The sequence below is a fragment of the Cuculus canorus genome, chromosome 17 (genome assembly GCF_017976375.1).
Source record: "Cuculus canorus isolate bCucCan1 chromosome 17, bCucCan1.pri, whole genome shotgun sequence".
In the NCBI taxonomy this organism is placed as follows: domain Eukaryota; kingdom Metazoa; phylum Chordata; class Aves; order Cuculiformes; family Cuculidae; genus Cuculus; species Cuculus canorus.
Window position 1 is genome coordinate 7689424 of NC_071417.1, and position 27181 is coordinate 7716604.

Consider the following 27181-nt stretch of genomic DNA (forward strand, 5'->3'; position numbering starts at 1 on the left):
CTTCGCTGGGTATCCTACTCTGGGGGCTGCTTTCAGCCTCCCCTCAGCACCTCTTTGAGGTCTAGGACATGCAGGCTCTTTTCATTGTTTTGTAGTTAATGAAAGCTGCTGGTCTGATGCCATCAGCAGGACAGCGGGATGGAGCGTGCACGAAGGCCCTGTCCCCGTCCTGTGTGTGTCTGTCCTTTGATTCATTTCTTGTCACCTGTGAATGTGATAAAGGATGAAAGAAATTCTCTCACGAGAGGGCAGCATTGGACACGAGAATTGCAGCTCCCTGCGCTACACCTGCTGATGGAACAGTCTAAGTGTCTTTTCCTTCCATTATGGATTTATTCGGTTTTCATTTATGTGGTGAAATGGGGGTAGCCTAGAGGTGAGCAACCCACAGGAGAAGGATTTTGCCTGAAATGACTTGACATTTTTACTTCCTTCTCCCCCAAAAAGGGCTCTCTGGTAGCACTGCTGGCCGGAAGGTGCCCACTCATTTTTCCAAGAGAATGAGGTGCCTGAATATCTCCAGTTCTCCAGACCAGAATGGAGCTTCATAGGATCATGGAACAGTTTGGGTTGGAAGGGACCCCAAAATCCATCCAGTTCCACCCCTGCCATGAGCAGGGACACCTTCCCCTGGATCAGGAGCTCCAAGCCCCATCCAACCTGGCCTGGAACACCTCCAGGGATGGGGCAGCCACCACTTTGCTGTTAGTCATTCTCCCCACCTTCACAGCAAAACATTTCTTCCCAAGCTCTCATCTCAATCTCCCCTCTTTCAGCTCAATCCCCTCTCCCCTCATCCTGTCTCTGCCCTCCCTGACCCAGAGCCCCTCCCCAGCTTTCCCGCAGCCCCTTTCAGCTCTCGAAGCTGCTCCAAGGTCTCCCTTTCTCTTCTCCGGGCTGAACATCCCCAACTCTCTCAGACAGTCCATGAATGTTTATGCTCTTTTTTAGCCGAAGGGCCTTTTTCCTGTCATTGGTTGCTCAGTTCCTGCTCTTTCAGTCAGTGCATTACAATCCCTGCCCACACGGGCCGGGCGTGTGTCGGAGCCCTCACTGCGGTGTCAGTCCGGTTTGGCTCTGCCCGGTGTCCCCGCAGCCCCGGGTGCTCCCCGCGCTGCGGGCGGGGCCCAGGCCACGAGCCTCCTTCCCTCCCTCCCCGCCGGGGGCACAGCGCGATGCGGGAGGTTCTCGGGCTGAACGAGGCGGGAGGAGCGCGCGCAGCACTGGTCGGGCTGCGATTGGTCGGCAGTGGCCGAAGGGGCGGGGCCTACGCCGGGACTGGTTGAGCCCACGAGATTGGTCGGCGGTGGCTTTGGGGGCGGGGCGTAAGGCAGGATTGAGGGCACAGGATTGGTCCGCGAATTGGGGCGGGGCAGAGGCTGGGCTGTGCGGGATAGGATTGGTCAGCACTGGCTGGGGGCGGGGAGTAGGCGGAGCTTCAGGCGGGGCGGAGCGTAGGCGGGGTTCTTCGGTCTGGGATTGGTCATCAGGGATGGGGGCGGGGTGTGCGGCGGAAGCGCGCGGTGCAGGCCGGGCCGGTGGCGCGTGCGCAGTGTGGGTTGCGGGGGGAAGATGGTGCTCATCAAGGAATTGTGAGTCGGGGCGGCGGCGGCCGAGCCCGGGTGGGAGGGCGAGCAGGGGTCGGCCCTGGGGCCTGGCACAGCGCACCGGGGCTTCTCCGCTCCCTCCGGACCGGGTCTGGGTGCCGCCGGTGGGGCAGGGCCCGGTCTGCGCCTTGCGGGGCCTCCCGGGCCCCGGCCGCTCCCTGTGTAGGGCCTGGAGGGCCCGGGCGGGGCCTCGGGGCTCGGCGGGGCTCCGGGACGCGGCGTGGCGGGGGTCGGTGATGCTGTTACGAATAGTGGAATAATTTGATTTTAGCTAAAGTTTCATTTAAGTAGTTGTGTTTCGTGGAAGGTGGGCGGAATGTCCCACTGAGAGCGTGTTGGCTTTAAAATAGTATTCTCCCAGACACTGTGTAGTCTTTGCAGATGATAGTGTACTGTGTTCAGTGTAATTTGTGCTGAGCTGAGGTGTCTTCTTCTCTAATTCTCTCTGTTTGCAGCCTTACCCCACCTCAAATGGTTGAACTCGATGATCTAAGAGGTTTTTTCCAACCTAGTGATTCTATGATTCAAATGCAAGGTTAGTCAGAACTGGAGACAGCTGCTAATTAGTGAGAGATCTGTCTGTTGTAAAGTTCATAGTAACATCAAAATTAGTCCTTGGAAAGCAATAGAATATGAATAAGATTTCTGGGAGAATTTAAGTGGGAAATACCTTCTGTCCCAGCTCTTGTCTCCTTGCATGTGACTGATAGAGATAACTGCCTCATGTTGCCCAGGGGTGGTGAAAGGGTGCTTGTGATCTAAAATTCCATAATGAGTCTCAGAGGGTTTACTTGTGCGCATTTTCAGTATCACTGGGACACCGCACCCTCCCTGGGATGTGGCAGGGGCCTTGGACACAGGGTGCTCCCCAGGATGCTGCAGCCACATATCCTGCCGCTGCCGTGGTGCTCAGGGAGGGCTCAGTGGGGTTGGGGCTCAGGACCATGTTCTTCTCTGCTGCCTTTTCCATCCACTCGGCCCCACTTCGCCATCCTGTGTGTTAGCTTCATGTTGCTGCTTTGCCTATGGGGTGGTAGCACGGGGCCCACAGCTCTGACCGGTATCCCTGCCCCGGAGCAAGGGAGTTGTGTCCCTGCACAGTGAGTTGCCCAAACTCATTCCCTTGTAGCAAGTGTTTTACAAGACAGCGATGCCAATGCGTCCCTATGAAGGTGATGGGTACTCCTGGCAGTGCTGTATCCTGGGGGGTGGTTAATCAGGACCCTGTCCTGCTTGAAAGGAGCTCGAGCAGCAGCGATGGCAGCCCTGGAGCTGTGTTGGTGTCCATTGCTCTGTAGTTCTCTGTACTGGTGGTCTGGGATGCTCTATGTCATTGGGCAGATCTTTCCCATAAGGTCTTCTACCAGCAAGCCACCAACTGGTTTGTTTCTCCCTGCCACCCCTTTGGCGTTAAATTACCTCCAAGTCTGGTAACACGGTGCTTCTGCTGGGGTAGTAAAGGCGATGCGTACGTTCAAAATAATAGTAATGAACATTTTTGTGAGGTTACAAACAGGCTTCTGAGGTTACTTTATAGTTTACCTGAACTTCAGAAAGTGGGTGCAACCCGAGAAGACTGAGGTGCCAGTGCTGTATCCGGCAGTGCGGCATGCAGAACTGTGTCCCACTCTTCTTGTGTTTTGAAGCTGCCTGTTTTTCTTGCCCCTCCTACGAGATAGTGGTGGACAGGATACTCATAATTTATAAGTTCTCCTGTTTCTTTGATACTTGGCTCCTTTGAATTATTGCATTATCTCCCATCATTCTTGAGTTAAAAACCCTCTTGTTCTTTACAATTCTATGCTTTAATTCCTCACCTTGCCTTATAATTGGGCATTTGCTGTGTTTTCCCAATAATACTCTGGCTTTACATATTGTCCTGTTAAAGACTAAAAGAGAAGTTCCCCAAAACTCTCCTATACTGCCTAGGAAGCCGCAAATGTATCCTCTCTAGGTACAGATTCAGCATCTGGTAATGCCAACACAAGTGTCTTCCACCTCTCTTGCCCTTGCTAGCGAGCTTTAGAAATAGCTTAAAGACTTCTTGATCCGTTAAAATGAGATATAATAGGAGTCCTTATGAAAACTTCATTTTGACTGCCATTTGGCCGTTCTGTGTTTGGATGCAAGCTCTGCTTTCAGCCTGGCACTCGCTTACATTCAAGGCTAATTATGTTTTTCTCAGTTTCTCTCTGAAGATTTCACAGTTTATATTTAAACTGTTTCAGTGAGGCAAATAGAAAAATCTTTATCTAGTAAGGGATGAAGAAGAAGTTGCATGGGAATTGCGAGCCTGGATTTGCTCCACAGGGATAATGGTTTCTGTTTTCTTAGGGTTGCTGTGTTCTCTGATGTGCAGGGGCAGTTCAGGGCACTCAAGCTGCTGAAGTGATTTTCATAGCAGTATCTAAACAAGCCTGTATCCAACTCACTGTTCCCAAAGTGTGGACACAGCAGGGGTAGCATTAGCTGAATGGCTGACTGTAACTTTCTTCTCCTCTAGAACACTGGGCAGGCTTAATATATATATTTATGCTTTCCGGAGGGTTGTGTTTCGTTGAATCTTGATGGTCGTAAGGTTTACGTTAAGGGTGGTAACAACACCTGAAAGCCTGAGGAACAGTGCTGTGGTTCTGTGATGTTGTTTTTCCAACACTAATGGTTTGTGTCATCTTTGCCCATGTTATGATGTGAGGTGAGACTGCAGAGGGCTGTGCGCAGTGCACTGGTGCTGTGAAAAAACACCTTCTGTGTCCCCAGACACTGCTGTTGACTTTACAGTGTATTGCAGCAGAAATAAACCATTTGCCTAAAATGCCCTTGCTCCTGCCACCTGAATGGAATGTGAGTGGTGGTTGCTTTTTAAATGAATTTTAAGTGCTGCAATTGGAAAAATTCATTTGTAGGCCTGTGCATTTCTGCTTTTAAATTAAATACAGGTGGGACAGGTCGCTGTGTAACAGATGAAAAAAGATCACACCTCAAAGTTTAAACAAATTCAGCACAATACAAGTTAGGGCAGAGCTGGAAGTAGATCCTAGATTTCTTGGCTCTCCTCTGCAGCTTTTAACACACTTAAGCCCTTTGTTCTTTCCTTTTGTAATGTTGAATTTTGCTTGGATTTGTTGCATTGTATCTATGTAGCCTTACTGCCACAGAGCATGTCTAAAAAGAAAACTTGGAATTAACTCATTTTGACGTTTCCTCCTTGGATGTCTTTGTTAAAGTTTATATCTATTATCTGTAGATGAAACCTAATTATTCATTTTGGTTTATTTGCTCTTTTCTTCTTTCAGCCGAGTGGTTTTACCCTGTTCCGTGCAAGAGGTATGTCCTCATCCTACCTGCTTTTGTTTTGGGGTGATGGGTGGGAAAATGTGAGTGGCTTTCTTAAACCTGCCTGGCCTGGATCCAAGTGTTTCCTGTGCCGCGCACCCACCACAGGTAAGTTCCTGCCTGTTTGGACACAGGTAAGTGTCCCATCAGTGAAGTGGAGTTAGCCTCACAGGTCAGTGCATTTCAAAAGAGGCAAATACCTACAGGCAGAGGGCCTTCAGCTGTTTCTGAGCCACTACACCCTCACAAGCGAGAAACAAAAGTTGTGCAATTCTGCACTGCAACAGAATTTTTGCTGATCAAGGCATTGTGTGACTCCAAGCCTTTTCCTAAAGGCAAAGGTGGGAGTCGTCTTCCAAGATCCCAAACCAGCAATTTAGATGGCACTGAGATACCTGTAGATGAGAGCCACAACGAGGTGCCTGACATCGTCTGAGGCGAAATGTCCTGCTTGCTTGCTTCTATGATTTGTGTTTCATGGGTCCTGTGAGAGCAGCATCTGATTGGTGAAAGGTGTGAATTTGGGGGGCGTCAGAGTGGGAAATCACTCATTTAAAAAAAATCCATGAACTAAAAATTACATTTCTTTTACACAATTAAGAACAACATACATGTTTTGCTTTTGGGATGAGAAAAATGAGCAATGATATATTTGGTCTGCTTTACCCAAGTCTTGCTTTAATGTGAAGCTGAGCTTACACCTGGTACTCAGGAACTACAGATACATTTTGCCAGCAGATTGTCGTATTTTGCTAAATGTTTTTATGTGGTGTGTTTTACTTGCCTGATAAATTTGTTTGTACTTCCAGTTTTCACTGGAGACAGCTAAATTTTTAATGCATTAAAATTTTTTACTAACTTCAGTATTGAAATTTCCTTTCTCTTACCTTTTCAGTACCAAGTTGGGCAACTTTATTCCGTGGCAGAAGCTAGCAAAAATGAAACAGGAGGTGGAGAAGGAATTCAAGTCTTAAAAAACGAGCCTTATGAAAAGGATGGCGAAAAGGGACAATATACTCACAAAATCTATCATTTAAAGAGGTGAGAAAAACTTCAGTACCTATTATGGTCCCTTGATGTTGAGTGAGAAGGATTTATGAGTGAGGGCAGCATTTCGTTGTTTACTGTTCTGGGGTACTTGTTTTCTACCACTCTGTAATTTGCTGAATTGCACGTGAATGCTCTGGTGAGTGGAAAAACATGTGAATAACAGTGGGTTTTAAATATGTGGGATAGAGAAATGGAGAACCATGCAAAATATCCAATCTGTGAATAGGCAAATGCATCTATAAGAAGAAATAATCTGAATTGTTAGTATATAGCCAAAATGATGGGTTGGCTTCATGGGCGTGGTGTCAGATAGCTCAAAGGACAGGAATGTTAGTATAGAAGGCTAGGGAAAAGGAGGATGGTTATTGCATTATAAAGGAAGAATGTTTTCATATGATCTGCTATTTAAGGAGTTCTTACTGCCTGAAGGCTCTTCAAAAACACTCTGAAATGCATCACACAGGTTCTTGTGGTGAGGTAGGGTAATGTTTTTCTGAGAGAGAATGAATAAGAAGTTACATGCATTACAGAGTGGGAGAAATGTGGGTTATTTGGAAAACTGACCCAAACGGGGTCTGAACATCTCAGGATTAACAGCTGATGTTCCTCCTCAGGGCTGCTGTACCACAAAGGCAGCCATGGTGTTAGAATTTTAATGCATTGTCAAGTTGTGAGGATGCATATGATTGGGGGGAAAAAAAATATAAAAAGTTAAAGAACTGAGTACATTTGCAGTTGGCTGCGATTTCCCTCTTCAGGCGTGGCTGTAATAGTGGAATACCCTTCCTTCCAGGCTGCGGGCAGGCCAAGTTACCAGCTTGCCTGTTCATGAACCCACAGTTTTGCCAGAGTCTGAAGGAGAGATCTCTTGGGCAGCGTCCTCCTGTGACAGTTGTGGTTGCTATTCCTCAAGAGAAAAGAGAGCACAGCTTTCATCATGATCGTTACACTTCCAAAGTTATTCTAGCACACTCTCAACTGTCTTATTATTACCTTCCACATTTTTTCCTCTTACTTCTTTTGTGATCAGTAATGTTGATGGAGTTCTGGTGTATTTTACTGTGTGTAACTTGTACATTGTAACCTTTAATGTGCTTAGGTAGAATGTACCTTTCTTATTAGAGTGGAAGTAAATCAATGAGGAATTTCAGCTGGCAAAAATAGACAGTGCTTTTTAAATGTTTGTTTTCCCTGCAGTAAAGTTCCTGGTTTTGTACGGATGATTGCTCCAGAAGGCTCTCTGGTGTTCCACGAGAAGGCTTGGAACGCGTATCCCTACTGTAGAACAAGTAGGTCTCCTGTTGTGTAGTTTGCTGTCAGTGTTCAGTAGGGGAATGGTCTTCAATGGTTAGGAGCAAAGAGCCAAAAGTTTTGGTGCCACCAAATAGAAAATACATTTCAGATTTAATGTGGTGTTTGTGAGAGAGCCTCTCTTGAAGAGGGGTGCAGCTTTCGTGGGCGAGTTTACTGGTTCCTGCTGAGTCTGTGTATCCAGTGTCCCTGGACTAAGACTGAAGAGGTGATTCTCTTAAGTTCTGGAACAGAGCCTGTTTGAACATACTTTTAGTTCTTTATATGCTGTTAGATGAAGGTGACTGTTCTGTTTTCGTACTTTTAATTGCTAGGTCCTAACAGTAGGATCTACTTCCGTTGTGTTTCTGTTGAATAGTTTGAAGTATCTCATAATGAACTCATAAGATTAAGGCTAGCGAGTCAAATTCTGCTGAACTCCACTGACCTGATGCCCACAAGTGCTGTTAGACTGATTTTGAGGATTTCTTATGCTCTGAAATGATCATTATATGCAACGCTTTTCACAAACTATTGTATCTAATAACACTTTGTGTCTCTTCTTCATTTTCCTTGCATGTGTCTCCAATGACCAGTTGTGACAGTGAGTATTTGAATTCCTATCAGTCCTATCTTGGTTTTTTTTGCAATGTATTTTATGTTATTGCTGCTACTATTGACTCTGGCTCTAGCAAGTCAGAGTCCAGAGCATGTCTTTAGCTCCAGCCTTCTATGCCAGAGTTCCTGGCATAGAGCTCCTTGTTACTTTATTTGTTTGCACTGGGCTATAATTAGAAAGAACTGTAATTTCTCAGAGAAATACTTTCATTTATTACGTCGTCTTTTATGCCTTTATTTACCATTGCAGCTGCATAATGTCTGTCCTGCTAAGATGTAATGCTAAAAACAAAGGCAAAAAAAATACAGCCAAATCAGAGGTTTCTGCACTCTTGAATGCACGAAGAGCGATGAAATAAAATTGGACCCTAACTGTCTGAAATCCTGTTTCTGTAAAGTGAAATCCTGCCTCAGTGACAATGGATTAACTGAGAATCTGAATAGATCCTTGTCACTGGGGGCTGAGGGGGGTTGTTTTATGTTTAAGATTCATAGGAAAGAAGCCATTAAGACTTTCTTTCCCCATGTATGTATTTTGGTGACTGTTCTAAGGAAACTTCTAGATTTAACATCAAATTACTTTATCTGCTCACTTGCAAACTTGATTTAGATAGTTGCTAGGTGGATGCAACATGAGTTTGTGAACTGTTTAGCTTGACTCATACGTGTGCATGCTGGTGTGTACTTCCTTACTTTTGAAATCAGAAGTGTTCTGTGCTGGTCTGTAAACATGCAATTCAGTGGTAGCTGGACCTTTATGCTATGCAGTGACATCCCATTTTTATTAGCTATTAACCCTGCCTCTCACAGTAGTCTCATTTATTAAAAATACCATGCAGATGTATTTTAGTTGTTTTGTCTCAGCTGCAGTGTTCATAATTTGAAAAGTACTTGAATGTAAAGAATTTCAGGGCTGAGGAAAACAAGAGAGTAAATGACAGTTTTATTTCTATTTGTATGCACAGAGTTAGAGTTGGATTTCTCAAATGTGACTGGTTTAATTTAGTGTTTACGGCTGATAAGATTTAGATACTAGTTACCTCCTTGTGCTTATTCTGTGTGTAGGTAAGGAGGCTGCTTTTTTTATGATGTGAGTAGAATGTGTTGCCAGTCAAGGCTTAGTAGTCACTTACGTGTAAACACCATTTATCTAAACTTTAAGCAGAAATGTGTGATCAGACTCATGCTTTTTTATTTTAATTCTTACAGAATGAATACATGAAAGATGACTTCTTCATAAAAATTGAGACTTGGCATAAACCAGATCTGGGGACGTTAGAGAACGTGAGTTGGGACTTGGGTACCAAACATTAGTAATATTTTTCGACACGCGGTTACACAGATAAAGCATTCTGTATCTGGTAATGGTAGATAATTACTGCATAGAGCCAACGTCCTACCAGGGACTAGCGTAAAACAAGAAAAGTGTTGTTCAAATCTGTTGAAAGGGGTCAAGCTGTCTCACCTAATGAGATGCAAGAGCAAGAAAAAATTTTCATGTTGAGGTCAATGCAGATGCTTGTTTGTTGCTCAAATATTCAAGCAGATTTTCAGTAAGTTGTTTTTAACTTCACATTGTTTTACCTTAGGCATGCTAGTGCTGCCTAGACTGTTAAATTGGTTTGACAGCAGGTTTCACAAGGCTATTGGCGTTTGTCTGAGTACACTTCTGTAGAGTTATGTATTGAAGCTACTTCTGTAAACTTTCCAGGCTGGCGATACTCTCGTTTTCCTCCCTAAACAGCTGATTTGGTTCATTGGTCTCTTCAGGAGATTTTTTTTATCTGTTGTGAGGAACATATTCATAAACTATCCGCAAAGGAACAGTTTTCAGTGTATTTTCAGTGCTGCAATGAACTGCAGTGCTGAATGCGCTACAAGAGAAGGAGAGGGTTTCTGAGACAGCTCTGCTTGCTGTAACTGTAAGTTTAGGTATGCCTAACAGACTACAGGGGTGAAGCTGAGCACATCTTCAGACCTTTATGCACCTTCAGACCCCACACGCTTCATTTGGGCTGTATTAAAGGCAGCCCTGTGGTTTAGGGGAAGCCATTAGATTCAGTCAGATTGTTGAATCCTGCCATATTTGCATTCTGGAATTAGTGCGGCTTCTTTCTAGATTAAAAAGCTCATGCAGGCTACTGAATAGGTAATGTTTCTAAGTAGAGCTTAATTTCATTAGCACTAATGAATGTGACAGAAGAATACAGCTTAATCTTAAATCCAGGTTTCCTGAATATACAAGAAATGAAGGCTTTGTGCTGGTTTAAAATTGGTTAGTGAGTGAATTAAACTGACTGTGGAGATTATTCCCTTTTATAAAGGCAGAGGACGAAAGGATATGTTTTGAGACTGCTGCCTTTGTGAAGGCCAGAAAAAATCCATGGCACGTATAAGTACTGCATAAGATGCCGCTGTGTAAGGTGACAGCATGGAAATAATTCCTTTCTCTTTTTGCAGGTGCATAATTTAGATCCAAACACGTGGAAGAGTGTTGAAGTCGTCCATATTGACATTGCAGATAGAACTCAAGTAGAACCAGGAGTAAGTAAAAGCTCTGCTACTGGGATGTGGATGTAGCATGCAGCTAATTCTATTGATGCTTTGTGTTGGTTGTGAATGAACTAAAATGGTGTCTATTTTACCCAACATATAAATGAAAATTGTCTTGACTAGAATAATTCACTCAAGTTCCATGCTTAGTAAATGCATCTTTCACATTCAGTCTGCTGGATCTGACTTCTAGTTGCGCAACTGAGACGTGAAGGGCAAGAGACTTTTGGCAGAGGTGTAGTTTTTACTTTTAGTTGTAGATGTAGTAATGGATTTGATGAAGGAAGCATTTGTGAGCTCCTTTTGGTGTGTGAGACCAAGTGCAAGATTCTGTCCTAGCTGTCCTGTGTGACAGAGCACAGTGTCTCCACCATTATGACCTTAGAGCTGAGCCAGCAGGTAAATGTGTGTTGTGCATTCCCTATTCGATGTCCGGAATTGCGGCGGGCAGTATTGTTATCTACCAGAGTGCATACTTGATCACAGTGTGTGTAAACAAAGGCTTGTGTGCATTACTGCATGTTAAAGTTGGGTGTTTATTCTGTGTGAAGTACTCTGTGAGCAGCACTGCTCGTGCCGTGTGCCCTCTTGTGTTGTTAGGTTACGTGGCCTGCCTTTCATAGGATCGTGGAATGGTTTGAGTTGCAAGAGATCTTAAAGCCCATGCAATTCCAATCCCCTGCCATGGACAGGGACACCTCCCACTGGATCAGGTTACTCCAAGCCCCATCCAACCTCGCCTTGAACACCTCCAGGGCTGGGACATCCACCACTTCTATGGGCAGTGTCCTTTGCACTGAAGACTGACAGTATGCTAAAAGAAGTTGTATTTTTGGCTCAGGACAAAGATCCATCTAACACAGTGTCCTGTGAGTAGCCTGCAGCAGATACTTGTGAAAGGATATGGAACTTGGCAGTATGTACTAGAAGTTTGGAGATGAGTATCTCTGAAAGCTCAATCTGTGTTTAAAGGGCTTCCAGAGCCAGTGGGCATAGCTGGCCTCTTGCATTTATTAGCCCCTTACATGCCCTTGAGCACAAGGAATCCGGTGTTGAACCCATTTATACTTCTAACCTTTGTGGCATCATGAATTCTGTCGTGTGTTAGATGGTATAGAGAAAAAATACTTCCTTTTTGCCTGATAGTTAAGTTAAATAATGGAGGGAGAATGTTTCCTATTTATCTTTCCTGCACAATTCATGATCAAAATCTGTAAGATGTTTTCATTTTCTTCCCTTGCCTCGTCTTTATCCTATCTTTCCAAGCCAAGTGTCCTTATCACTAAGTCCATCTTCACGTAGAAGGCATTTCATGCGTGGAAGTCCTTGGAAATGATTTCAGGACATTATTCTCTGTGTTCTTTTCTTTCTGTCTTTTGTATATTTGACCTACAGAGAATCAAAACTGAGTGCAGAGTGCTTTAATCCAAAGCCTTGAGTCTCTTTTAATGTTTCTACAATCTCTTTCTTTTTTAGTAACTTCTAACACCGTTTGTGCTTCTGTCAAGTTCAAACTTCCAGTCTGGCCCATTGCTGTGTAGTAGTACTTGGGGCTACTTTTCACCATGTGATTCAAATTCTCATTTCCATTTAACCTCCCAGAAATTCAGTTTTGCAAAGTCTTGACTACTTTGAACAAAGAGTGACTTTGTACTCGGACTCTTATGAAGACTTTGATAACTCGGTTCTCTGTAGGCTGACGCCCTTTCCACCCCATGTGGTTGCCGCCTTGACGATGAAGGATTAGACAGCAGAAATTCTCTGGGACCCACAGTTGCAGTCTTTGTGGGCTCTTCTGTTAAGAAAATTTGCAGTTTCTGGCCTTTGTTTTCTCTGTTTACTGCTTATGACTCCATAAGAGAGACCTCCGATTTATGCTTATATCTTTATGAAGCTCAAGGAATGGAAGTTGAGGAATTTTGAGGGGCAGTTCAGCCACATCGTAGTGACAGAATTGCCCTGAGCTACTGCTTGCTTTATACCTTCAGGGGAGGCTGCTGCTTTTGGGAAGTGAACATCTCCTATACAAGCATTACCTGCTTTCCATGTATGTATTTGTGCAGAGGTTCTTTCCCAACAGTCTCTTTGCTTTTGTTCAGTGTTGTTGAAGCAGTCACTGCCTCACTCTGTTGAGCTGTTCCTGAAATCCTGTGCAGCTTGATGCATGCTGTTCGGGAATTACCATTGTAAGTGGCTAGGTGGGTTTTTTGGTGTGTTCCTTTTTTTAGGGAGAAGGAATAGCGTTGCCAAAAGAGTTTCATTTGTACTTTTGTTTTCTCAATCATAGTTTTGCCTGGAAAAGCAATCCAGATGTACAGTCTTGGATAACTGTGTGACTGAAAAATGGAACTGCATTTGTGAGATTCAGCGATTTTGCTATATGTTTTCACATATTGAAGATTTATCCTTTTGTTCAGTGAATGAACCCTGTCCAACCCATTGTAGTGTAGCGGTAACTTTATTTCAGAATCAGCATAAATGTAAAAATAAGTTTCTTTAAGATACTAATAGCATACATATGCTCACTCGAGCTCATTTAAGTGTGTATAGAAATAATTTGGCCAACATCTGTGGCTTGCTTTAGATATAAATTTAACCCTGCCCTCTCTTAATCAGCTCCAGCATTCAATCTATGTAGCTTTATGTGATTTGTATATAAAAAACACTTCCCAGGAGAGCAAGACTTTTTAAAGAGTAAGCAGAAGTGAACACTCAATTAACATCAGAAGAGGCTATGCTTTTGGAAACAATTTGTAGGAAAGTGGAGCTAGTGAAAACAAAGAAATTGAAATCAGGTTTATAGCTGCTTTTGTACGATGAAGAAATTAAAAGTCTTGTTGTAGGTCGTTGTGGATCTTCATTCTATTACTTGAAACGAAGTTCTGAAAATATTATAATTTAATATAATGTTACAAATCAGTCAAATTACTTCACGCATGCCTGAAGAGGTGGGGTTCTGTTTGGTGTGTAGTAAGTGCTAGCCCTCGTTCTACAGCTTGACGAAATGTAATGGAATATCGGACCTGCTCTTGCTTTGTAATCTGTAAAGGAGTGTTAAAAAGTTCTTGACTGGAAGAGCTATTTTCCTGATAAGTGGTCCTCTTCCGTTTCGGACTTAATTTATCATGTGATAGGTATCTAAAAAGTCCATATTATCCACAAGCTTAGTATCATCCTGCATATGATTGGTAGCAGTGTTGGAGCATCTTATCCAGATCATAAAGTTGACTCTGTATTAACAAAAGTATCAGAACTTTTAGTTTCTCTTAAAAAGTTGAAAACATTTCTTTTTGAAGAAGGAATGAGCCCCATTGACTTAATCTGGGTTTTGTTGGACTGCAGTTCTGCTGTTTGACGGATGCATCTTAAACTGCACATCCCATGGAACCTTCATTTGAACCTTGACTTTCTGTTTCAGGGAATAGTTTAACCGATAGCTGTACTGTAGCTACAGAGCTCTTCAAGAGGTGGGAACAACTGCAAGACATTTGTTGTTATAAGCTATTTAGCTAAACCTACCCAAAATACACAAATGATTTTAACAGCTCAGTTAAGTGTACAGTAGTGCTGGTGAGTGTTTGAGTTATGAGACTTGGGAATCACACACTGAGTTGGGAAGATAACATACTTTAATCAACCTGATTTTGATCTTTTATTGTGCTGTGAATGGGGAAAGAAGCACCCAGATTGAGTTTGATGCAATTATTGCTTTATTGTATGTGGTTCACAATCTCTAAATAATTCTTTATAACAATTTCTTGCATTCATGCATATTATGTTGCGATTTTGAGCAGAAACTGCCCATGAAATGACATTTGTGTATTTCTTTGAAATGGTTTTTAGCTCCTCTGTATTGTAGCGCTGCTGCATAATCATGTTTTGCCTATCTAGCTTTCAAGAGGGCTTTAGGGTTTCTTAGCTGTAATATTTGTTCCAACAGCCGCCTGTTTTTTTTCCTAAGAAGGACTTGTTGCTGTCAGGAGTTAAGCTCTTGCTGCACAGATATTTTCCCTAAACTCTGCAAAGAACTGTTGTTTATTTGTACTTTGGCTTCAGTCCAGTCCTCTTCCTCGCATGCTGGTAGGGTTTGTGTATTGAGAAGAGCTCCTACAATGCTCTGTTGTCCATCTAGACTTTAATCTAGATGGGGTTTTTTTACTGTCTTTAACAAGCTTTGGGTTAACTGAGTCCTGAAAGGTCTTGGTTCAAAGCTTCTGTATGTGGTCTTCAGCACAGAAAACTTTACCACGACTCACCTATTTTCTTTGAAACCTTTTCATTCCTATGTTTTTCTTGTTGATAACTCTCCCCTCGCCCCGTCTCCAGTATTTCCAGCTGCGCTTACGTGTGGATGCTAAATGCAGGAGCACAATCGATTTGTACCGGTGTCCCTGTGCAGTGAGAACTAGGATGGCAGATTATGCAGTGTTGCGTGAGCTTAGGTGTCCCTGAGGTATCTGGTCAAATAATTACAAAACATAAACCTGGCAGATCAGGGTTGCATATGTAAGGGAGAGTTTAAACACCAAAACAAAGATTCACATGTAAGCACATTCATACCTCAGCAAGTGTTCTGATCATTGTGTATTTGGAAGTTTGCATCTGACAGAGCATTCCTGTGTGCTTGTGGGGAAATCTTTGCAGTCTTTCATTCGGCCTCCTAGCAGTGGTCTCCTGTATAATGTTGTCCGCAATTCCTGCTCTGTTATGTTACAGTAGTCGAGTTTATTTCACACGTGTTTATTTATATGCCTTTGTCTACAAGAACTTGAACCCCATTGTCTGGGGTAGCCCGTTCTCCACAACACGCGGCTGTGGTGACGGTGATGCAGTTGGATGGTTTCAGTACAGCTCAGGAGGAACGATGATATTTCAGGTTTAATATTCAGAGAGCCGTTTCTAAAATTCTTGTCTGTCTTGCTGTTGATGATATTTAATTTTGACTATAGGGGGGATGTATTAGAAAGGGAAAGGTTTAGTTTGAATTCATTTTGGAAGCAGTTTAGAAATGCAGTTACTTGTGCCAACTCTCTGATGCAGGGGAGATGTCAGTAGCTCCTTCTCTGGTGTTTCTTTCACTCCGTGTTCTGCCTGGTGATGTCTTCAGACTGAGATTGTGCAATTTCTGCTTTTGCAAGTTAGTTCCCTTTTGCCTTCTTCCCTCTCTGTTATGCATTCTCAGGACAGGGTGTATGTCACAGCTTAGAATACGTTAGCACAGTAGTTTCTGTGCTATTGCTTTCTTTTCCTTTCAGAAGTTAACAAAACAGATAAGGTCATGCTTTTATGTTGCACAGTGCAGCACAAGAAACTTCTGACCCCGACAGCAGCCCTGGCGCGCTCTGTAAACAGATGCACAGTGAATGAGTGGGTGTGAGGGAGCATGCAACACAAACTTAGGTCAGCTCCCCCTCTCCTGCTCCAGGCTGTTCAGGAGAAGCAATGTGGTAACCTTGAATAGAAGCTTGATACAATAGGATATCGAATTTGTTTGGGTTTTTTTTCCTGAGTCTCAGGGTTGTTTTTTTTTTGAATATTACAGGACTACAAAGCTGATGAAGACCCTGCGTTATTCCAGTCGGTTAAGACGAAGAGAGGACCTTTGGGGCCAAATTGGAAGGTACTAGGAATTGATGTTACAACCTTATGAAATCTTTGTCAGCAGACAAAAAAAAGGTCATGGTTCGTTAGAGAGACAGACTAGCAACGTTGGTCTTAAAACAGAGGGCAGGAATTGAATACTTTTCTTTTTTGTATTCAGTTTAAACTCCAGGTGTGTTAGCATGGAAGGATACTGTCTGCTACTTGTTTAACATCACTACTAAACCCAAACAAAACTATGCCAAATAAATTGGATGAACTTTATCCTTACTGAAGATTGACATCTGAATAGGTGTTATGGTGAAGTCCGTGGCAGTTGTCCACCTGCTGTGGAGGCTGGTAGAGGTGACTTAAAATGCCAAAAAAAAAAAAAAAGGTGGAAACTTCTTTATATTTAAATCCTTATAACTGTGTATTTGTTAGAGTGGGAGAAAAGGTAGTACACATGTATGTTTTGTTTAAAATTGCCAAAAAACTAGCAGAAATAGTGGTAACTACATCTAAGCTGGTCTTTACCTTCCCCTGTCGAATATCTGGGTATTTCACACGTGTGGAATATATAAAAAATGCAAATGAAACCCTCCATTATTTCGTCATAGATGTTTTCCCTCAGTGAGATGATCCATTCCTGCATGTATGTGCGTGTGCGTGCACAGAGGCATCTACTATGTTCTTGAAGTTTTCAGTGTGGTGTTTGTAATCCGAGTCAGTTTGGGAAATCAGTTTTCTGCATTCTTTGATCATTTACCAGTTCTTACATGGCTGTCAGTGTGATGGCAGCACGAACACTTAGCACTTACTCACATCCAGGATGAATTTGCCCTGCTTACGTACTCAACTCCAGGAAAGTTGTGCTTGAGAACCGACTCCTGAGTAGGCAGCATAGGTACCGGTGCGGTGTCAGTGCTCAGATGTGTGAATGTGTTACCCAATTTACTTTTTTAATGCCTGTACACTTTCTGTAACAATTTGGCCCAAACAGTTGTGCATACGTAAAGATGGTCCTGTCTCAAAATAACTTTTCATAGAGTGATGCCAGAGGTCCTCTTCCATTTCCTCCAGAATCCTTTTAAGTGACTTACTCAAAATTAATAATGTTGTTTATTATCATAGAATGGTTTGAGTTGGAAGGGACCTTTAAGCCCATCCAGTTCCAATTGCTGCCGTGGGCAGGGACACCTCCCACTTGATCAGATTCCTCAAAGCCCCATCCAGCCTGGCCTTGAACACCTCCAGGGATGTGTTCAAGGGCAGCCACCACTTGTCTGGGCAACCCGGGCCAGTGCCTCCCCACTGTCATCATGAAGAATTTCTTCAATGATGAGTCATCTAAATCTTCTCCCTTCCAACTTAAAGCCATTCCCATTTTCCTATCACTCCATGCCCTTGTAAAAAAGTTCCTCCCCAGCTTTCCTGTAGGCCCCCTTTCCTGTACGTACTGGAAGGCTGCTCTAAGGTCTCTCCGCAGCCTTCTCCAGGCCGAACAACCGCAGCTCCCTTGGCTTGTCCTCTTAGCAGAGGTGCTCCAGCCCTCAGTTTGTCTTCATGGCCGTCTCTGACCTGTTCCAACAGTTCCATATCCATCTTTAGTTGGGGATTCCAGAACTGGACACAGGAATCCAGGTGGGGTCTCAGGAGTAGAGGGGGAGAACCACCTCCCTGCTGCCCATGCTTCTTTTGATGCAGCCCTGGATATTGTTGGCCCTGGGCTGCGAGTACACATTGCTGGCTCATGTTGTGTTTATAATTGCTAATAATTCTATTAATCTGACTAAAGTACATTTTAGAAAATTAAGAATCTTTTCCTGTTATCCGTGAACAGAAGGAGCTCGCAACCGATGAGGAGTGTCCGAAAATGTGTGCTTACAAGTTGGTGACCATCAAATTTAAATGGTGGGGACTGCAGAACAAAGTTGAAAACTTTATACAAAAGGTGAATGCCTCTCCCTTGCCGGAATGCCCTGGGGTGGTGGGGCTGGAGGTGAACAGGGTGTTGCTGCATTCATCTGGGGTTTTTGAGGAGAAACAAGGAACAGTCAAGCAGTTTCTGTGCATTCCTTCAGCAAGTGCAGCCATTTGTGTAGTGATCTGGCAGTGGTGTTTCATTGGTAGGACTGGAATAACTTTTTAAGTTAAAAAAGCAAAAGTATAAGCAAAGAGTCTGTGTCACGTAGGTTGAATGCTTGATCTTGTAAGCAACAGCACTTGCCAGGATGAGAGTTGTTTCATTCTCTTCTATCTCATAAGCTGAAAGTGGCATAAACACGTGCTGGTGTTTCTCTTGTATCTATGTTCTGTTTTCCTTATGAAACCATTCTTATTTCTGCTAATTCTGAAGTATTTTACTATTTCGGAATTGAACGCTTGCAAAGCCAGGTAGGGTGTGGGTAGAATTCTGTGCACTAGGGTTTAGTTTGCAGTTGTGGTGTTCTATCAAATTATGTTTACATCTTGCACCATTACTGCTGTATCATCAGAATATGAATTGTAAAATAATCTTTAAAGTATGACAAGGTATTTAGAATGTAAACATATGTCTAGGCAAAGTGTTTAATCGGTCCTGCCAGTTCTCTCCAGTCCAGAGAAATGTTCTGTATCAGTCAGTTAACAAAAATGTGATATTCAAGTAGCACTTGGGCACAGTGTTCCCTCACGGACACCCAATGCCAGCCCTTTTTCACTGTGGGAACCAAGGCTCTCAGCTCAGAGTAGACTGCACAGCTCACTGCATCAAATGGTTTTGAATCTCAAAAAACACCATAGCAAAAGAGAAAAGTTTCAATCAGCAGTAATTGCAGATGAGATGGAGAGGCAGCAGGGGGCTGAACCTGTATCAGTGTGAAACAGCAAGCACCTGAAGGTTATAACTTTCTGACTTGAACAGCTGCAGTCACTTCACCCTCTTGGGCAAAATGTAAGCCGATTATCTAACGTTTGTTTATCTTCTTAAAGCAAGAAAAAAGGATATTTACCAACTTCCATCGCCAGCTGTTCTGTTGGATTGACAAGTGGATTGATCTGACCATGGAAGACATTAGGAGAATGGAGGATGAAACCCAAAAGGAGCTGGAAGCGGTAAGAATGCTTTTTGAAGACTGAAGTTTGCGTGCTGTCTACCTGTAGATTTATCTGGGAATTGACACAAGTTACGTTGTGTCCATCCCCTTGTGTGTGTGTTTGGACAATCGCTGATGAACATTACAGCCCCTTTAGTGATTTTCCTGTGCAGACCCATGCGCTTCGAGCTTCTCCATACTGTGTGGTGTCACGTGGGAAGTGGCTGTAAGGTAAATATTTCTGATGTCACTAAATCCCAGATGTCTGCCCTGGCCACGTCTTTATTTAGGGTATCATATGCATTGCACAACATCCCATTTGGTGCCTTTATACCACTTGTCAGTTAGAATTCAGAGCTGTCATCTTGGTTTTCCATCGTGTGTGTTGCTTTGTTTTGTTTCTAATAATCATTAGATCTGATTACTTTTACTTTTTTTCTTCAAATATATCTTCAAGCAAGCTTGACTATGTCCTGACAGCGACTCCGCTCACCCCGATGAGCACACCAAAACTGAGAATTTTACTTGCAAAAAGGAAGTCAGTAAAATTAATACGCCTAAGATAGTGTCAGTTTTCATGTTTTAATGGATGTGACAGCATGATCTGTCTTTGGACTGATGTCCAGAAGGAAACTACTCTGTAGGGCACTCTGTCTGCTCTTTCCTTTAAGAGGTAGAGGAACAGCACAAGCTAGGCAGGAAGCTGCCTTCTGTAGTGTCTTCCCAGAGCTGACCTTCGGCATGAACCTTTCTCATTTTAAATCCTGCTGGTTTTTAAAGTTCTTTGCAGTCTTTGGATTTGCAATTCTATTTCATTCCCGTTTTGCCAATTGCTTTATGCCCCAAACCCATTCATCTTGTCGCTTGCCTTCCGTTGTCTTGGTTCTTTCAAGACATGATATGTCCTCAGCTATAACTTGCCTTTTTTGCATGGTTTAACTCATTTCAGCTGCCAGACATCTTTCAACAGATTGCTGAGTGCTTTAGACCTGCTGTTGACAGTAGTTCCAAAGTGTGTTTTGTGGTTTATGTTGAGCACATCTTGTCTTTTGGTATTAAAACTAACTGTAGCTCCTCCATCCCCACTTGTTATGCTGTCTGTGTTTGGACTTTCTGAACTGTGTGGAGCTATCTTGCATTGTGAAGAGGTGTTTTCTGGATTTAGAAGTCATCCTTCACTGTTCTGTGTGTAAAAGGTAGATGTTCCGAGCGAGTGAAACCACACCTTCTTAAATAAGCCAAAGGATTTGTCTGCTTTAGCTGTTTGTATAATATGCTTTGGAAAAAAATGATGTGCATCTACTCCTGCAAACATAGTGCTCTCCCAGTGGCATTCGAATACTTTTAATGATGGCAGCGTTCACTCAAATCGCATGGATTTAATCTTTAATTCTATTTTATGCCAGAACCTGCTCCTAGAGCCACCTATTCCTGGGTGTCTTTGAGGGAGAGTAAGCACTTTCCTGTCTGTAACTGATTGTTATCAGCAGGGTTCTCTTTCGCACACCTTTAGTTCTTCATTTGGAATGAAACAGGCTTCATCCTGTCCCTTGTCTCTGAGAAAGGTTAGGAGCAGTGTGAGCATTGTGTACCAGGTGGGTGTGAAGAGAGCAAGCAGTGGGACACCTATGTGTGTGAGAACATTTCCCTTTTGTGTCTCTGTGGATGTTTGTTGTCTTATAGACAGTTCTGTTTCACATTTCTCACTGGTAAGTAACTTCTTTTAATTTTTTTTTTTTTTAAATATTGAACACTTTTTAGTTTTCCCTGAAGCAAAATGTGGATCATATCTTTCTGGGTGTAACATTTATCCTCATCCTTCAGTATGAAATGTATTTGTTGACTATTTTCTTGTTTTGCAAAGCAGTGCAGATAGATTATTTCAAATAGCTTGTGTGCAAGACATTAGCATCAGGAACTTAAGTGTTATTTGTTGAAAAAGTCAGTTTTTCACAAGCCAAATGTATTGATTAGTGACACTAACACAGCTTTTCTATGTGTTGTGAAATGTGAGAGGAGTGGGGACCTACTGTTAAATATCTGGGGGTTTCTGGACTGTTACAACAGGAGTACCTACAAACACCTGGAAATGATGCTATTTCAAGGTTTTTGTGGTGAAGTGCATTATTGGAGAACACCTAAAGGCAAAAATATCGCTGCCCAATAATACATGAATGCTATTTTTATCCCAGATAATTTGATTTTATATTTCATATTCGACTCCTTCATCCATGGTGCCAAACAGAAACTTCCATTCAATCCCAAGCAGACCACAAAACGTGTTTTATGGCCAGGGCCTCTAGGAGGTGAGCGCTTAGTGATAAGGGGCTTCATATGACAAGAAGAGCTTCATGCTTCCATCCCTGCAGAGGAGCAGTTGGCTTTTTTGACGGAATTACCCTGTGCAGTTCTGTGGTGCTTAAAAACAACCAACGGCAGGAAGCAAGCCTAATAATACTGGCAGCATTACATTTTCTTATATACCTTGCTTTCTGTTGCTGTTCCCTTTCTCATCAACACCCTTTCCTCTTCCTGGTGCGAGCTAATCCTTCTCTTTGGATTCTGTGCACATTCTCGTTCTTTTCTTGATCCTGTTCTTCATCTTAAGTTGACTTCTATAGTCAGGATCTCTGCCTTTGTTACTATTTGTGTTTCTCTCTGAATCCTCATCAGTGTTCTTCCAGAGTTTTTCTATCACAGCCCATCCTTTTATCACTGTTTTTCTTTGTCTTTCACTCAGTGGTTTATGAATCTGACTCCTGGGTACGAGAAGCACCTGGGCTTCATTAAATACGCATCAGTGTAATAGAAAAGTATCCAACAAAGCATTGACTGACCTACTCCATGTCTTTGGGAGGGCAGGAATGCCACATTGGGTGTTTTGAGTAGCGTGGCTCCCTACCAAAGCATCATGGGCTGTTAAAAAGCAGCATCATTTACAGCTGCTGTGTAGTTCCCGGGCTTCCTCACCACAAAGAAATACTGTGTACCCTGTCTCCAAAACCCTCAGCTGTAGCTGAGGCTGGTTCTGATCCTGGTCAGGGAAAAGCATTCCTGGTCATGTAGATTGTTACTTCTCTCTTACTAACCAACAGCACGCTAGGTTCTGTATGTGGTAGCTCACAGTTTTATTTTACGTTTAGATGCGTAAGAAGGGTTCCGTTCGAGGCACTTTGGCTGCTGACGTCTAGAGGAGTTCTCTGTAGGTTCTGAGGCAAATCAAGCTGTGTAAGTCACCTGCTGGAGGGAAAAGGAGAAAAGTGATTTATGTTCTGATGGATGGGAATTGCTGGCAGAAATCGTCTACATGGTTGTATATACGGATAACACTTGTGGGCCTTCGCTCCCTCCTGTTGGAAAACCTTGTGGTGATCAACAGTGGGAAATGACCCTTGATGTCCAGGGTGCATAACAGATGGGCACTGCAATCGACTGGACGGGCGCTCCGTCTGGTGGCAGAATGTCAGAGGCGTTGGCCACATCTCCTGGTTCTTTGTGCTTATCCAGTACAGAAGCCTGAAGTGTGCAGCCCGGAGTCATCAGTGGGCTGGCGCTGATTGCCAAGCCTCAAAGTAGCCTTCTTGGCACAGATCAGAAAAGTCAGTGAGCATCATTTTTGTAGAATCATGGAATGGTTTGGGTTGGAACGGGCCTTAAAGACGATCCAGTTCCAACTCCCACCCATGGACAGGGACACCACGGTAGCAGAGTGATAGGTGGGCTTCGTCCACCTAACTTAGGGAACTGTGGGCTGTCATTTACGAAGCATGTTAAGTTCTTGAAACCCAGTTCCACACAGATAGATATTTATAAATGCTAAATGGTGTTAAAGCTGTTACTGTGGGAAAGGGTTTGTCCCAAAGTTTCAAGCTGTTGAATATTTGTGTCCAGCACTTTAACGATGGCGTTTCCCCAGGACTGCTTTAATTCCACAGACGGGATCCCCCAAATCCGCTCGTTAGCGGAGGCTCCTCAGACGGGAGCTGCTGTCCGCCAGTGAGGACGGCACTCGTATTAGGATTCCCTCCTGACTCCCGCGTTGCTTGGTATGACGTGCTCAGTCCTGGTGATGTTTTGCCTGCCCTGTTTTTCTTCAACATTAATGAAACTGCCTGTTTGGAACTTGCTGTTAGAGGAAACTATTGATGCTGAATTGTGTGTGTTTTCTTTCTCTGCAGTTACGTAATCAAGGCCAAGTCAGAGGAACAAGTGCTGCCAATGATGAATGATGATGGATTTCACCGTCACATGCAGTGTTGATATACAAACGTGTGTGTGGATGCATGATTATTTGTATATAATTATATATACGCACATGCATACGGAAGGGGGTTGTTACAGTGTCTCCAGGGTACTCTGCCTGCCCTCAGCAGCGATTCCAAGGAAACTGCTTTCATTATGTATACCTGAAACAAATAAAAATCAACTGAGTAGTGTCATTTAAAGGATGAATTAACTGCAGAATTATGCTAACTGGTATGTTTCATGAATGTCAATACTGGACCAATTGATTCCCTACTTGATTTTTTTCCCTGTCTCGAGTCACTTTGCTAGAACTTGCCCAGGTCTCATTGTAAAGAAACGGACTCCAGTAAGTTAAATTCAATTTTGTGTCTTCCCTACTTGATTATTTTTGGAATAGGAACAATGAATGTATTTATAGCTATTTATTTCTGGATTGTCATTATCCTGTAGTCAAATCGGAACAAAATTTGTAGGCAGAAATCGGAAGACTTTTACTCTTGAATAAGTTTAACCCAAACTTTACCCATTCACTGACTTAAAAGAAAAAAAAAATCGTGTTTTATCAGACTTTTGTACATTGAAATGCTAATGGTTTTTTCTTCATTAAAATTGGCAAGATTAAGGAAAAACGGCTTGTGATTTATAAAATAATTGCAAACTGATGTTTTCTAGAAGCTAGTGTTTTAGGCAAAGGTGCTGACAATACTTATAGAATATTTCTTGTGTCTCCTGGGCCTTGCAGTGACGGGAAGGGGGCGATAGCCCTTTCCTGCAGGAACGCTTCCTTTCTATAAAATCCCTGTTCTCCAGAGTTTCACTTTGGAAGCTATGCAAATGGTCTTGATTTCACACACATTACGCAATGGGATATAATTGTGATCTTTAGCTCTTTTCATGTTGAAAATACATTTTAAAAGCGATGTATACTTTCAGATCTGATGAAAGTTTAAATCTGATGTTTCTCTGATATTTGTTAATAGATGCAGACAGGACGATGTACTAAAGGCCTCCTGTAGATAGCGCTCCAGTAGGGAAAATGTCTCCGGTGGTTTTAAGGATCTATTCAGAGCGTATCATAGATATATATTATCAAAATGCTTGCTAGATCAGAAACAAATTATTTTAAAGATGCTTGTTAGATAAAATTCTATTAATGCCTGGTTTCCTCCTAGTGTCCCCAGAAAACCCAGTGGGGCAAGCCATGCTTGAGCTTTTGTCTCCATTGTCTCCCAGATAGTTTGGAATCGTTGGACCTGCTTTGCTTACAGAAGGAGGGATCTGATTTCCATTATGGGCAGTGACAAAGTTTTCCGAAGCTCCCAGGTCTGCCGTACGGCTTGCCCTGCTGGCACATGGGTCTGCTGCGTGCCCGGCACCATGCATCCTCCAGGCTGTGGGCGTTCGGACCTCTCGTTGCTGTGATTTCACCCTCCTACCCTCTGCGCTGCAATATTAATTTCAGTTTTGTTTCCTTTCTGGATTCGCAGTTAAACGGTTGTTTGTACTCTGTACCATCGGGAGACTGGGTTTGGGAATATCCATGGAGACACGCGCACGCAGACACACACGTGTACGATTTTAACAGCGTGTGCAGCCAGGAGGGCAGCTGCACGCCGGGAACCCAAGGGCTCTGTTCTTTCTTCCGTGCTGGAATACAAGTCCCACTGTCATTAATGTGAGCCGTTACACAAACTGAGGGAAAGGGACCCTACAACTCTCATGGTTTTGGACTAGTTGTGAAAATTGGAGAGAATCTTGTAGTGAATGTAAAATGTTTCGTTTCCTTTGGCAGTCTCTGGTGTGACCTACAGCAAAACAGTCAATGACATTTAATTAAATAAATTTGATCATAAAATGCTCTGTCTCGTGTCGTAGGTATTAGTATTTGCAATTTGCTAACGAGCTGGCATTTAGTTTTATTGAGCTGTACAAGCAGGTTGGAAGTTCTCTAAGGATGCGCTGCAGTGGCTGTGAGCTCAAACCTCTATTTGAGTGCTGGTAGTCATCGGAAGGAGGGAAAGGCTCCTTTGGATTTTGGTTTGGTTTAGGATTACAAGCAGAGCAATGTGCACCTGGCTGGAACCTTGCCCCTGTCTGGAGTAGGGAGAGGGTTTTGCTTTTGTCATGTGTTGTGCCTGCTTTTACGTGCTGAGCTGGCATTGCTGTGGACGCTTTGGTTTGGTGCTTGTGGTCTGTAGCATCTTGGGATGCTCTGTGACTGTCTTCATGCTGTGATCTGCTGTGAATTCCACATCTGTTGCCTGTGAGGAGGAGGCTGCAGCACTGCCCAGTTGGCACTGGGGAGGGGAGATGTGGAATTTGCCTTCCCCAGTGCAGAGGCTTCTTGGTGTCTCATCTCAATCTCCCTTCTTTCAGCTCAAAACCATTCCCCCTCATCCTGTCCCTGCACTCCCTGATCCAGAGCCTCTCCCCAGCTTTACTGGAACCCCTTTCAGCACTGGAAGCTGCTCCAAGGTCTCCCTGGAGCCTTCTCTTCTCCAGGCTGAACAACCCCAACTTTCCCAGCCTGTCCTTGGATGGAAGGTGCTCCAGCCCTCGGATCATCTGTGTGGTCTCTGGACAGAGAAATCTGCTCTCTAAGGGGCCATTCAGCCTGACTGAGCCTTCAAAACTGTTACTGCCCGAGCACGACTCTGACTCCGTGGGCAGATTTCTGCCTGTTAAGGGTGTGTAATCGCCTGCTGTAAATCCCAACTTGTATGGCTCCTTTTGGTAAACGCAAAATTGAATTCTCTTTTTACTACACAGCTTGTTTAGCTTCCAGATGGCAAACCAACGTGAAGTAATGGAAGTGCAACATAGTTTTGTTGTAATGGATATGTAAACAGGATATTTATTCACTGCAATAGACTGCTGTGAACCATATTCCAGCAGTAACCTTTTAAATCCATCACTTGGCTGCACATAAGTGTGGTCTGAAAGAGTCTTGGAGGGAATTTATTTTTTTTCTAGAGGATTTTTTATAATCATTGGAAAAAAGAGAATGTTTTCCATCTTTTGCCTTAATGTGTGGACTGGGAAATGTCAGCAAAAACCCTGCAGAGGTTTGTGGTTGGAGATTTTTAGGTATGTTGGGTTTTTTTCACCCTAACACCTTTCTAAGTGCTCTCTGAGCAGTCTGAGAATGTCTCTGATAAGACAACTCACTAAATTGCCCAAAACTCAGGTGATTCGGTTGTATTTAGGAGCTATGTCATGTACTTGGAAGTGTTCTTACTTCTCTGTCTTACTTCACAGTCCTGGGATTCCCGATTCCAGCATCACCTGTTTCGCCACGCCTGTCACCACCACATCTGCGTTTCTGGAGGTGAGCATGTGTAAAGCATGGCTGTTCTTCACCTGTGGAGCACTCCCACCACTGCGTGAAAGAGTGGGGCAGCCTTCCCTTTTGTACGGAGGTGCTGAGGGTGTTGCGGTGATCTCCCTGCAGGACAAGTCTGCTCTGTCTCCACAAAGATCAGAGGGGCTTAGAGCCAGGTTGTCTGGGAGCTGTGTTATTTCTCCCCCTTGTTTCTACCATCTCGGACAGAAAGGCTGACGCTTCCCTTGCTCCCCTTGGCAGCTGCTGTGTCTCCTGCAGTGAGAGACGTGACACTGACTCTGACCACTGCATTTATTTGGCAGACTCCAAGGTTGGGCATGGTTTGCACAGGGAAGTGCTGGCATCCAGAGGGTGGTGGATGCTTTTGGTCTGATGCTTGATGTCTGCACAGCAGTTGTAAAGGAAGAGAACTGAGTTCTCATCAAATTCTTAATTAAAGCGAACGCTGAATCCCCCAGAACGTTACTTTGGTGCGGGCAGGC

General features: G+C 43.5%; 1 protein-coding gene across 2 annotated transcripts; it reads left to right on the forward strand.

Moving 5' to 3' along the window:
- Window positions 1–1484: 1484 nt before the first annotated feature.
- On the forward strand, window positions 1485–25205 carry PITPNB (phosphatidylinositol transfer protein beta). 2 transcript variants are annotated; one of them, XM_054082540.1, is made up of 12 exons: window positions 1485–1592; window positions 4904–4934; window positions 5839–5984; window positions 7191–7282; window positions 7880–7887; window positions 9111–9185; window positions 10362–10445; window positions 15997–16074; window positions 17878–17988; window positions 19008–19130; window positions 22255–22339; window positions 23290–25205. In XM_054082540.1, exons 1-11 carry the CDS (start codon window positions 1573–1575, stop codon window positions 22300–22302), a joined length of 816 nt encoding a protein of 271 aa, XP_053938515.1. In that variant the 5' UTR covers window positions 1485–1572; the 3' UTR covers window positions 22303–22339; window positions 23290–25205. The 2 variants fall into 2 exon arrangements, with proteins under 2 accessions (XP_053938515.1, XP_053938514.1); XM_054082539.1 differs by lacking the exon at window positions 22255–22339 and having other exon boundaries at window positions 23290–25204.
- The last annotated feature ends 1976 nt before the right edge of the window (window positions 25206–27181 follow it).

Coding starts and splice junctions, on each gene's coding strand:
- PITPNB (XM_054082539.1), top strand. CDS start 1,573: ATGGTGCTCATCAAGGAATT. Junction 5,985..7,190: donor AAAATCTATCATTTAAAGAG/GTGAGAAAAACT, acceptor TTTTCCCTGCAG/TAAAGTTCCTGGTTTTGTAC. Junction 19,131..23,289: donor CCCAAAAGGAGCTGGAAGCG/GTAAGAATGCTT, acceptor CTTTCTCTGCAG/TTACGTAATCAAGGCCAAGT.